Raw genomic sequence first — 14,037 nt, 5'->3', positions numbered from 1 at the left:
CTGGCTCTTTCTCAGGGCTCAGGGTGCCTCATATAAAAGGCTAGGGAGGGAAGCAGACAGAGAAGGCTGTGTGCTCCATAACAGAAGGCCTCAGTGGTGAGTCAGAAGGCAAGGAGCTTGGCAGCCCGACCAACTTGAGAGCAGTACAATTGGATGAGGATGAAATCCCTTCAAACTTACTAAGATAGGCTGTGTCCAGACACTGCCAGTGCCTCCCTGCTTCTGTCTCCATGAGGACATTGTACATCCATTTGCTGAGCTAACCTTTCCCTGACTTCAGAATAGAACACATGGCATGAAGCCTCAGAAAAAGAGGTGGCAATCTTGTATCTAGTCTGGACTATTATTTTCCCATAAAGTAAATGTCCTACATTTCCTGGAAAGGCTTTGGAGTGAATACAGCTTTGGAACTAAGTTTTCTAAGAGGAAGGAGCCATGTAAGTATGAGGAGATTGCCAGGTGTGGTGGCATACACCTGTAATTCCTGTAATCAGGAGGCTGAAGTGTGAAGGTCACAAGTTCAAGGCCAGCCTAGAGGTGAATTTTAGGTTAGCTTGAGACACAGCAAGACCTTGTCTCAAGAACAAAAATAACAAAATGCATGAAGAAATTGTTTTGAGAGGCTAAATATATAAACAATGTCTAAAAATAGAAGTATGCTCTATGAAGGAAGACTATAGTGACCTCAGAAAACCTTAAAGCAAAGCAAAACTATATTGTAGAAATCTGATATGATTCTGGTGCCTGTAAAAAATGACAACATGTTGTAAACATCCTTTGAGAGCAAAAAGGACACTATATTTCTGTATCTGTGTCATATCTGACTTCATGCCAGTAAAACTGTCTACCTCCCTCCAAGGGTACTGGCTGATTTCACACCCCCAAATCACTAGCTTTCAATATACCAGCAACCTCATTCACAACACCATAGACTTACCAGCTCCACATAATCCCATCACTTCCTCAACCTCCAGGCTTCACATGGAACAGATAGGTGGAAGAGTAAGACAGGAAGAAGGAGGGTAACAAAAGAATGGGGAGTATGGAGAAGCGACTCCATGGAGACCTGTGTAAGATCTTATACTATGGGATAAGAACAGTGGTGAGGCTGGGCATGGTGGTGGTCCTCTTTAATTCCAGCACTCAAAACAGGTGGATCTCTATGAGTCTGAGGCTAGCCTAGTCTACATAGTGAGCTCCAGGCCAGCCAAGGCTATATATATGGTGAGACCCTGTCTCACAAAAAGCGGTGGGAGGAATAGTAAGGATCACTGAGACAGCTCAGCAGGTAAAATCCATGCTGAACAAGCCAGACAGCCTTAATTCCATTCCCAGAAGCCATGTAAAAGTACAGGAGAGATAGCACGAGATCAGTCCAGATAAAACCCCAGCATGATATAGAAGAGGATCATGAAGTCCCACCCCTAGCTCTTAAGGACTTTAGAGCTGTTAGGAAAAGTAGAGTCCATTTCTTTCAGGGTAGTGGGTCCTGAGAGGTTACCCCTGCTTCAGGAGATTGTCCTATACCCACAGGAATACAAGTAGCAGTAAATGAACTTGCTAGGTTTATAAAAGATCACATGAAAGTTGGGAGGGAGAAGTGCTGGGGCAGATAGGGAGGAATTGGAGATAGATCAGAACACATTATATGCTCGCTCGACATTCTTAAACAAAAAAAGTGGAAAGAGAGAACTGACTCCACACAATTGCCCTCTGACTTCCACATATGCCCACAGACATCATAAACACATACACACACACACACACAGAGAGAGAGAGAGAGAGAGAGAGAGAGAGAGAGAGAGAGAGAGAGAGAGAGAGAGAGAGAGAGAGAGTTAAATTTTAAAGGGGATGGTAAGCTCCCAAAGGGCCGAGAAAACTCAGGGTGGGAGTAAAGGAGTAGAGAGACCAGCAAAAACGAGGTGAGAGCCAGTGGAAGGCCCTAGCATGGGTCATAAGAGCTGCCATGGGATTTTTGGTTTGCCATGTTGCAGCCATTGCCTCACCCGTCTAGTGCATGCCAGTTGTGCAAGCCATATCATTTTAATTATTCATCTATAGTGTTAACTTGACTGAATTTATAGACACCTGGGAGTCACAATTCATAGACACTTCTGGGCTTGTCTGTGAGCATGTTTCCAAAGAGACTTAAGTGAGGAAGGAAGCTCTGAATGTGAGTGGTACTGTTCCAGGAGGTGGAGACTCTGACTGAATAAGAAGGGAGAAAGGGCAGAGCATCACCACCTCTCTCCAGTTCCTGAGTAGATGGAATGTAAGCTGGTGGACTGCACCCTCCAACCATGAGCCTAAGAAGCCTTCCTTGAGTCACTCTTGGCACGTATTTTGCCAGTGGCGTTTTCTTTCAGTGAGCTACTGAGGGACATTTCAATGGGGAAGAACCACCGTGGAGGCCCCCTTGACTAATTGCACCCATGTCCCTCTTGCTTGGACACATTTCCTCAAACAGTTGCCCCGCCTGGATTCCCTTTCAGCATCTCTCTGCTTCTAGCTCCATTCGAACTCTCTTCTAAGACCTGCCTTAAATCCTGCCTCCTCCCTTCAACCTTTCCCTCAGTGATCCTCAAATTGTAGTTTAAATGATCGCCCAAGCCACCTTTGTGTTGAGGGGGAAAATGAAGATGGGCTCAGACCCGTTGATTGAAACACTACAGCGCCATCTCCATGAGCAGAGATTTCTGTAGCACGTCACTTTGGGGCCCCAGATACCTATAGTTTTAACAAACTCCCTGGTGCTTTTGCTGCAAAAGCTGCTTGGCCACATTTTGAATTGACTGTCTTCTGATGGTTTACAGTTCTGCATCGTTCTCAACTATGTGGCTGATGCTATCATGTCTGCCCTGTACTCCCAATGGGACCACACAACATCAAGCCTGACAGTTAAGATGCATACAGTCCTTCCCCACCCCTGTTCGTTACCTTTTTAATCCCCTCCTCATGTACAACATACAGTTATAAGGGGCAATGTAGTGCATTCCTGCTGAGCTCCTGGCCTGGTTCCAGAGAATAGCACCTAGCCCTAATCCTTCCTTTGTTTAACCACACCTTTGTTTCTCTTATCTTTTGCTTCTCTTATTGCCCTATGTGAATCTTGTCTGAGAGTCAAGGATCAGAGAGTTCCCCAAGGACCAAAGGACTACGCAAAACTTGGTCCAGGAAACCGGGAAAACCGAGGTACCTGAGAAATCAGGTAATTTGCACTTGGCATTTGGTCTCTGGGAGCTCCTTTTAGGTTGCTTTGAAGGTACAGAAATTAACTGGCTAATCTGTAAATAGAGAGTAAATAAAAATGCCCTAGGCGAAGGGAAAGCTTCAGTCCTTCGAGGCTGGACCCCCGTGCAGCCATGAAAGGCTATTTTCATTCTTAAGATGCCTCTGAGTCTTCATTCCGTGGACCTGCGTGAACCCACACATCCGTGCCTCACACAGCGGCAATGAACAAACATTTGTTAGAAACATAAGCCAGTGTGGTTCTGCACTTTCGTAATTCTAGCACTCAGGAGGCCAGCCTGAGCTACATATCAAGTTCCAGACCAGCCATACCCTGTCTCAAAAAGTAAAAATAAGTAAAACTAAAATCCCTTGCTTACTCCTTCTCTCATGTGTTGACTATCTCTCTATTTACACCTTTCCCTCCTTCCTTCCTCTCCTCCTCTCTCCTTCCTCTGTTTCCCTGGAAAACTTAATTAATACACAATACCAAAGTAAAGGAAGTTTGTAACAGCAAGGACTCACTGAATGAAAGGCCTTAAGAAAAGCTCTAGTGAGAGACAAATACACTTGGAGTGTGTATATAGAAAAATTTCCGTAAAGGAGAATAATGAAAAATACATAGATCTTATTTTTATATTAAAATATACATGTATATACACATATGTAAATATATTGAAATGTGTGCATATATACACATATATTTCTCAGAAAAGTTAGGTGTTAGTAGCGATCATTTCAAATTAGTTGTATTTATTTTCTTTATACTTTTTTCTATATTTTTTCATTGTTATTTATGTGATTTGTTTTTAATAGAGTAAAATTCAGACACTACATCTAGTAAAGAATATGTATTAATTGTATTAATGATGCTTAGAGGGGAGAGTTGATATTAGGTTAGATGGGACATCTTTCATGTGGAATAATGGTTTTCTAGTTTTCTGAATGGGATAGTATTTTTTTTTATTTGTCTCAGATATCCACAGATAAGAAGGATAATCAGATCACTTGGGACATACTTTGAATTCATTATCACATTTTTTTCCTAAATACTCAACTCCAAAGTAGTGTGGATTAAAAATAATCAAACAACAACCATATCTAGTTATAATGCCGGGCGGTGGTGGCGCACGCCTTTAATCCCAGCACTCGGGAGGCAGAGGCAGGCGAATCTCTGTGAGTTCGAGGCCAGCCTGGACTACAGAGTGAGTTCCAGGGAAGGCGCAAAGCTACACAGAGAAACCCTGTCTTGAAAAAATCAAAAACAAAACCAAAAAAAAAAAATACACACAATTTATCTGTACTCAATAATAAAACAATAATAAGCCAGACATGGTGATACGATTCTGTAATCCTATCACTTGGAAAGCAGAAGCTAGATTACACATTCAAGGAGTCTGGGCAGTGTGTTAAGTTCCAGGACAGCTTGGCCAACAAGGTAAGGCTATCTCAAAAACAAACAAACAAACAAACAAACAAACAAACTGGGCATGCTTGTTGTCCCAACACATGCAAAGCAGAAACAGGAAGATTAGACATTCAAGACTAACCTCAGCTATATAGCAAGTTTATGGCTAGTCTGAGCTGCAGGAGATGCAATGTAAAAAAACAAACAATAAAATAAATAAATAAATAAATAAATAAATAAATAAATAGTAAAAATTATTAAGTAATACTAACACAAAAGCTCTACATGTTTTCCCTTTGGACCAGTATGAATTGCTAAAGACCTCTTTTCTTTATTAAAATTGACATGTGATATATATCAAAAATTAAAAACATATATATATATATATATATATATATATATATATATATATATATATATATATATATATATTGAGCCCAAAATTGAACTTCTAGGAATCTACCCTGCAGATTCTTATCAAATTCTATGGCTGAGGTGCCACCTGCAGAATTGTTTATAACAGCTAAAGCTAGAGGCAATGTATAGATATGCTTTTCACTAGAGGATGGATTATGCAAACTGTAGTCCATCCAGGGTTTGCATATAATATAATATAATTAATATAATATAATATAATATAATATAATATAATATAATATAATATAATATAATATAAGCATGTGAGAATCCCAAGGGGTTCTGTCTTGGACATGCTAGACAATACTGTGCCACTGAGCTACCTCCACCTATCCCCTCAACCTTTTGAACTGTCGCAGTCAGATGATAGTGAAAGGCACAGCCGAGCGCCAGGACGCTGCAGGTGCACACGGAGAAGCTATGGCACAGCTTCACCTGCCATCGGACTCAGTCCTTCCCCGAAAGCTGAGATCAGGAGAAGGTCATTTGGAAGAGCTGGTGAGGCCTGAAGGGAGATGGCAGGTTAGCTCGGCTGAATCAGGCCTTTCTAACTGGAAGCGGGAGGAAAGCCATGGAGAAAAAAAAAAAGTTCTTTTCTGATTGTTGCCCATGGCACCTATGGAGTTTCTTCTTGATTTTTCATATCACCTACTGTTTATATCACCAGTAAGGAACATTTGTATTTCACTGCATAGTGAAATTAAAATTTGGAAGCCAAATGACACTCACATACCTGTACAGAGATGATTAAAAACTCCTTATCCATGCACAAAATGAAATGAGCATGCAGTGTGAATGCACGTAGAACACTGGGTAAAAACTGAAGCTGGATTTCAGGAGAGGTTGGGGAGATCATGAGGCAACAGACAAGGCAACTTAGAGGTAATGAGGACTTGACCTTTTCATTAGTGACTAGGCCAAGTCTGGAAAGGAAATGAAGGAAAGCAGAGAACAGATTAAGGAGAATGATGCAATTTCTTTTTTCAAACAGGAGCTTATTTTAAGTATTACACATAACCTATTTATAGCCAATATACTTTGACATATCTGTGTTCAAGTCAGAGCCATTTCATCCGTCCTTCTATGTCAAAAGGCAGTCTTCCTTTTGGGCTTTCGTCAAAAATAGAATTGATAATATTCCAGCGGGTGTTATGGGTTGATTGACTCTCCAGTAAAATCATAGAACACAATCACTTAAACCTCGTTCCATCTTAGGGACCTGGGGACTTGCCTGCTTTTAAATACATGATTAGGCCATGTCACTGAACTCCAGCGTGCCTAGATACTAACCATCTTTTCTTTCACCGCTGTTAGGCCTTGCTCTGGAGCATTGCTCATCTCTTTAGTTTGTCAGTGCAGTGGATGTGAACCCTCCAGCTAGCTGGAAGACTTTCACAAGTACAGGAACACCATTGTGATGATGCCAACTGCCTTGGACCCTTACAAAGCAACTTTACCCCCTCTTTCTTCTGTGCCACCTCAAAATGATCAGTGGTGTGACAAGTGAAACATCCCCATGTCGAATTAAAATACGTTTGCCCTCTGAACACTCACCACAGTGTAGTAATTCTTGGTAAGCGGAGCAGTGTCAAATCCTTTGACAGCTTTAGGGGACAGAGGTCTCTCTGTGAAAAAGACATTTAGATAATGTTAATACCAGCTTCATGGTGGACATTTGATAGCATAGGACAACTGACATACTATAAAGTTTCTAAGTGGAAAGATCAAGGAAAGGTACCTTTCTAAGTAAGTGGAAGTATCACTGAACTGCAGAAAGGCAAAGTGCAATCTTCTCGTTAAGGTTTCTCGAGTTCCAAGGGAGGAACAGTTCAAAGAGTTACTACATAGCTAAGAAATGGCAGAGACAGGGCAAGAGTGGCACTCTCAGTTTGGCTTTATTTGTGGAAGTCAGGGTCTTAACTCAATTTATTCCAAATGGGTAAGTGACACCAAAGCTATCCAAGTGTATTTGTCACTGGCAAATTATCACCCAAAGAGAAAAGAACATAATACCAACCATGCCTTTCTTGGGATTGCCTACTGTGCCAACAATAAAATAATCAGAATCTCCAACTTACTGAAAACTTCTGTAAACTGCTCTTCTGTTTTCTATATCATTTTAATATTATTATATTGTATTAGAAAAATGCTGCCCTTCTTTTACAAAGTTATCTTTTTTATTACATGTTTGGTTTTATTTTTTATTTTTTTTTTTTTTGGTTTTTCGAGACAGGGTTTCTCTGTGTAGCTTTGCGCCTTTCCTGGAGCTCACTTGGTAGCCCAGGCTGGCCTCGAACTCACAGAGATCCGCCTGGCTCTGCCTCCCGAGTGCTGGGATTAAAGGCGTGCGCCACCAACGCCCGGTCTTGGTTTTATTTTTTAAGAATTTTTATTTTACCACAATTATCTGCTTTTTAAAAAAATTACTAATTTTTTAATTTTACACACCAACCACAGTTTCCCCTCCTTCTTCCCATCCCATTCCCTCCCCCCACCTCCTTTCTACCCCCCATACCCACTCCTCAGAAAGGGTAATGCCTCCCGTGGGAGTCAACAAAACATGGCATATCAAGTTGAGGCAGGACTAAGCTCCTCCCCCTGCATCAAGGCTGAGTGAGGCATCCCGCCATAGGGAATGGGCTCCAAAAGCCCGCTCATTCACCAGGGACAGACCCTGGTCTCACTGCTAGGGGCCCCACAAACAGATCAAGTTACAAAACTGTCACCCATAATGCAGAGGGCCTAGGTTAGTCCCATGTAGGTTCCCTAGCTGTCCGGTCTAGAGTCCATGAGCTCCCACAGCTGTCACCTCTGATTTCTCTTCAGATCGTATAAATCTTTCGCCTTTTACAAAGTTTATCTTATTCATTAACTCACAACCATTAGATATCCTAGGACAGTCTTCTATTTAAAATAAAACACAAAACAGTCATATTTCTATTTATGAGATAGAGTTTTGCCATGTAACCCAAGCTAGCCTTGAACTCCTGATTCTTCTGCTTCAGCCTCCCAAATTCCTGAATTCCGGGTGTGCATCATCACACCTGGCTGTAAATGTTTAGCAGTATCACTGCATAGTATCTTTCCAGTCTGCACTGTCTCCTTTTCTTCATTTTGCTTTGCATTTCATTATCTTCCTATTTATACACTGCTTTACACCCTTTCTGAAGCATAGTGAGCTACACATGACCAAGTAAGAGTATGTCACCACACATTAATACTTCTCTTTTAAATAGTATTTTCCAAGTTATGAATCTTTTACAGGATAATCCTAAGAATTAAAAATGGGGAAACATAAATATATCGCAATGATTTTCCATTATCCAAAGTTAAGCATCAATCTGAGTAACAATTATGTCCTTTCATTCTTTTTATGCATATGTATGTGTGAACATACATATACGCACACATCTTTTTCTGTAGTCTTGTAACTCTATTGCAATATAGTTTCATAAATATTTCCCATATAATATTGATTTTAACTAATTGCATTAAAATATTCCTAATATTTATTTGCAACTAAGTAGCATCAAAGACATTCTGTTTATCTTTACAACACACTGATAAATGGAGATCATCTTCTTTTACAGAGAGAGAACATGAAACCAGGGATGCAATGTCCTTTCCTAAGGTCATGCAGCTAGGAAACGGCAGAACCAAGATCAAGGCTGAGGCATGACTTGATAAGGAGGGTCTGCTCCCAATCAATAGGATTCCTAAGACAAAACTACTAAAGGGCTTGGTGAACAGCACCGGGCAGAAGCTGATGCAGGACTTCAGTAAAGATTAGAAGTTAAGATTTTTGTTCAATTATTATTTAAACTGATCTTGATAAAAATAAAATTTTTGAGCCTATTGTGGTGGGTCACACTTATAATCCCAGTCCTAACGAGACTGAGACAGGAAGATGGTAATAATTTTTAGACTAGGTAAGGGTACCTAGGGAGCTAATGGTCACCTGAGCTACACAACAAGATTGTCTCAAAAAAAATGAAGAAATGAAGACCACTTTTAAAGTGTAAAAGCAAGGTCCACAGACAAAACACATGGAACATGCCTCATCTCTTTTGATCTCAGAAACCAAGCAAGGTCAAGTCTGGTAAGTACGTGGATGGAAGGTATCAACAAGATGTGGTCACCAATCAGAAGCAAGGCTAAGAAAAGTGCATTCCACTAATGGAGTGCCTGCTAAGACACAGCCAAGGGCAGGAAAGCCTGGAGGAATGCATAATGCCATTGAAACACAATGTGAACTATGCAAAGTACAATGAAGGAGAATCATATACGAAAGAAGTGGATGCTTTAGAGATTTCTTGATGACTGGGGTGACTGAATGCAACGGAAAAAGAGTTAGTTCTTTGAAAACATAAGAGAAGGTAAGGATGGGAGAAACCACAATGCATTACAAACATGTATAAAATTGTCAAAGAGAAAATTTAATGAAAGGCTTACATTATTGTTCAAAAAAATCAATAAAATAATCAAAGCTCTAATAAGACTGTGAAAAGAGTAAGACAGAGAGAACTAATTACCAATACCAGGGGCCTCTAAGATGACTCAGTGGGTAAAGGCCTTTGCCACCAATGCTGACAAACTGAGATTGAGCCCTGGACCCACACAGTGGAAGAAGAAAACTGACTCCCAAAGTTGTCCTTTTGCCTCTGCACGCATGCATGCATACACATACACACACACACACACACACACACACACACACGCACGCACGCACGCACGCACGCACGCACGCACGCACGCACGCATGCACATGCACACGCACATACACACAAACAGAGAGAGAGAGAGAGAGAGAGAGAGAGAGAGAGAGAGAGAGAGAGAGAGAGAGAGAGAGAGATTAATTTTAAAAAAAATTACCAGTACCAGTAACAGGGATGAAACAAAAGATTTTACTCCAGATCTGGAAAATAGGGAATATTTTTTTTTATTTTTGAGACAGGGTCTCATATATAAGGAAGAGTATTTTCCTAATCTGCCTTAATACAAACCTAATTAACCATGTACCTAATCATCCCCTCAATTGGCTTAATGACTCCTTAACAGGATCAGTTGGAGAAAATAAAATTTGCTCAAAATCTTTTTTTCTAATCATGTTTGTTTCAACATTTTCCTGGCATGGAAATTTTGCATGGAAAATGAGAAGCCTTCTTTCTTTCTTTTTATTTTTTCCATAATTTTTTTTGGGGGGCAGGGGGTGATTTTTTTGAGACAGGGTTTCTTTGTATTGCCCTGGCTGTCCTGAAACTCACTCTGTAGACCAGGCTGGCCTCGAACCCAGAGATTGTCCTGCTTCTGCCTCCCAAGTGTTGGGATTAAAGGTGTGCATCACCACCTACTGGCTCCATGTTTCTTTTTAAGGTAAGATTTTGCCAGCATCATGGGTTGACTGAAAACTCAAGATCATCCTCCATCTTCAGTATCCTAAGTGTTAGGATTACAGGTGTAACCCACAATGCCTGTCTTGGGAAAAGGTGAATGAAACATCTTCACAAAAACTTGAGTTTTTAGGGCTAGTGACATGGCTCAGAGAGTAAAGATGTTTGCTGTTTGCCACCAAGCCTGATGGCTGTAGTTTGAGCCCCCGGTGGAAGGAAAGAACCAATACCAGCAGAACCAGCAGAAGGAATGCCTGCAAGTTGTCCTCCGACCTCCACACCCAAGCATTTATACATACACAAGTGAATGAATAAATAAATGAAATAAAAGAATTGGAAGCCTTGGCTTTTCAAATAACAAAGGCAAGAAAGGAAAAGCAAGAAGATGAATTACTGCAAGTTTGAGACCAGCTTGTTCTACTTAGATTGCTGGGACTATATAGTGAGGACCCCATCTCAAAAAAGTCCCTTTTTTAGATGAATGAGTGGTGTAGCTTGATATATTACCACAATGCTTTATTAACAACTTGTTAGTTTATAGGTTACCACTGATTTTAAAAAGAGAACTTAAATTATACAGATGACTAATTTTTTATTTATAATATACCTGGTTCAAATGCAATAAAGGAGTAAGTGTTCTTACCATACCTTCTGTGGCTCATAAAATGACAAAATTCATAATTTATGTATTTTTATGCAGTAAGATCATCAAAAAATGCAATTTTGCTCAAAATAGAGTTTATTTTTCTCATGTTCTAGGAAATAAAAAATGAGGCATGATGAACAGTTGTACATTTTTAATTTATTTTCAGTTTACATAAGGGAGTGCTTTGCCTGCATATGTGTACACAAACCACATACATGCCTGGTCCCTGCACAGACCAGTACAAGGTGCTGGATTCCCTGGAACTGGAGTTACAGACCACTGTGAGCCTCCATGTGGTGCTAGGAATTGAACCTGGGTCCTCAGAAAGAGCAGTAAGTACTCTTAACCACGGATCTATCTCTCCATAGCTTCTTGATGTCACTGATGTTGAAGTTCTGTCCTCTTAGTGAGACATTTTTATCATCAAGGTCATAAAGACCTACTGTATCTTTAACCTCAAGCACATGCTGAAAGCTCTCTGTCTCTCTGTCTCCGCCTCTGTGTGTGTGTGAGAGAGAGAGACTCGACTACTCTATTTCTTGCATCTTTATATCTTCTGGGTTGTTCTTTATGCTGCACTTCTCTGAAATCTGTCTCCTCTCGAAGAGCAGGGAAAGCAGCTGCCTCTGTGCCTCTGATCACAGTCATTTCTACCCAAGACCTACAGTGGAATCTAGAACTTCATATGCCACTCCCTGAGGACAAATTTACCCCAGCACTAAGTGTTCTTGTAAATGACAGTCTCAAGAGACGGAAACTGCATGGCAGTCCCCTGGCACAACACTCTCCAGTGGGAGGGTTATATGGCTCTGAGCTTGCCTTGTCATTACGTGACATTACAAAAATACTCTTAGTATTAGCTTGACTATCTCACCTTCCAGGCCGTGTGTGTGAGAGTTTGTCAGAATTACTGACCGCCCAAGTGACCATAGGGCTACACCTTTGACCCAATAGGAAGCAGATAGAGATCACCCAAGTTCTTCAGTTCCATTCCTGATTCAACTTCAGGAAATAGTTGAAGAGATTGTACAGCAGTGGGGTTTAAAATGCTGAAGTGAAGGCTTGTGTCTATGGAATACACATTTCATCTATGAATCAATCTTTGAATAATTGTCAACCTCCCTAAAGACTAGTCTTGTTTTCTAAGCTAACATATAAGCAAAGCATTCATGGGAAGAAATTGATAAAAAGGCAGCCATTCACAATCATTGAATACAACACATCCTTTGGTGACATTCTAGGTAGATTTGGTAGAGCTAGCAAGAGTTGGGGTGGGAAAGAATTCAAATCAACAAAACTTTATTGCTCACCTAACTTTCCTAACAAAATACCTAATACCTTCATTTAGACCAAGCTAACCTTTGACACTGGTCCAAAGCTCACTCTGCTCATCTGACCACAGAAGTTCACTGGTTTTCTCTGACCAATTACTAGGATTTACCTCATCCTTTCCTCCCTTACGGGCCCATCTGCGGATTCCTTGTCTTTAGTATGCAGCTCGAACACTACTTCCTTCATTAAGTCTCCCATAGCCTCTTCATCCTTAATATACTTTCTGACTCTGAATATTGCTGATCTGCAATATAATTTATACCTCATTATCCACTGCCTTATACTGCCACTTGCATGTTTCATCTTCAGATTTTCCCTTTCTCCATATTCAATAACCCTCAAACATTTCATCATTTTCTGTACTAACACCCATCCAACCCCCAACACACACATATACATACACACCTTTCTCCTACCTTCTCTTTTTATTACTCCATCCTCTGTTTCTATAACAAAATATTTATAGCTAGGTGCCTGTAAAACATAGGTTTCCCTACCTCACAATTCTGGAAAGCTGAATGTCTGAGATTGGGTGGTCTTATTTATTTGGCCTCTGGTTAGAGCCTTTTTGGCTAGTTCACAATATGGAAGAAAAACAAAAAGAGAACTGGCCACATGAAGAAGAAGAGATTGCACAGTAAGACAGGAGACCACAGAGATTCAGGAGCCCGGTTTACTCTCTTTATAACAACCATTGTTACAGGAACTAGTCAACAGGCCTAAAAAACTACTGTAATCTCTCTTCCAAGGGTGCTGTCCCCAAAGACTTAACTCCACCTGCAGCTCCAGTACAGGAGGTGGAGGCAGGCAGATTAATAATTCAAGGTCGTCTTCCTTTATGAGGGAGTGAGTGTGAGGTAAGCCTGGATAGGCTACAAGAGGCCCTGTCTCAAAACAAGGAGAAAGAGGGCGAGAGTGAAAGGAAGGGATAGGGAGGAGAGGGGAGAGGAGAGAAAAAGAAACAGAGGAGAGAGGAGGAGGAAGAAAGGAAGGGAGGAGAAGGAAAGAAAGAAGGGAAGAAAAATATACAAGCATGAGCAGTTTTCCCCTTTACCCTCATCTGGTTGGCTCAGGTACCCCTCTTCTCAGCAGTCTCCAGAGCATCTTACATTTAGCTAAACAGCTGGATATTCTGTGTTGTAATGGTATCTTCTCCAACTAACCTGCAAGCCAAGGTGGTAAGAGGCATTCTTATGCATTTCTGTTGCACCAGGGGCCAGAACAAGAGGTAATAAGCTAATCATGGGAAACAAATCTTTGTTGGCCAGTCAGATGAATGATAACACATACCCTTAAAGAGCTCATCATCAAGGTGAACTTCTAGATTTGGCATTCTCCTCATCTCTTCCCTTGTCCTCATAACTACACTCATTGGTTCTATTTCAGCAATATCTTCTGCATCCATCCGCTTTTCTTTCTCTCCACTATCACTCATTATCTAGATTGCCTGGGCCACAGAAAAAGCCTGAACCATCACTTCCCTGAAATCCAACTATTTCCCAGAGTGCATACTATCCTCTGCTTAAAACTTCACATTGAGCCGGGCGGTGGTGGCGCACGCCTTTAATCCCAGCACTTGGGAGGCAGAGCCAGGCGGATCGCTGTGAGTTCGAGGC

General features: G+C 41.0%; 1 protein-coding gene across 6 annotated transcripts in view; it reads right to left on the bottom strand.

The window, feature by feature from the left end:
- The window catches only part of Arhgef6 (Rac/Cdc42 guanine nucleotide exchange factor 6), a 123,461-nt gene that overhangs the window by 67,015 nt on the left and 42,409 nt on the right, over positions 1–14,037 (bottom strand). For all 6 annotated transcript variants that reach the window (XM_006991970.4, XM_076562215.1, XM_076562216.1 and 3 more), the window contains one exon: positions 6,608–6,678. In XM_006991970.4, the coding sequence (XP_006992032.2) occupies positions 6,608–6,678 (71 nt within the window). The remainder of the gene's footprint in view (positions 1–6,607; positions 6,679–14,037) is intronic.

The sequence above is a fragment of the Peromyscus maniculatus genome, chromosome X (genome assembly GCF_049852395.1).
Source record: "Peromyscus maniculatus bairdii isolate BWxNUB_F1_BW_parent chromosome X, HU_Pman_BW_mat_3.1, whole genome shotgun sequence".
Lineage (NCBI taxonomy): Eukaryota > Metazoa > Chordata > Mammalia > Rodentia > Cricetidae > Peromyscus > Peromyscus maniculatus.
This window is presented reverse-complemented; position numbering and strand designations above follow the sequence as displayed.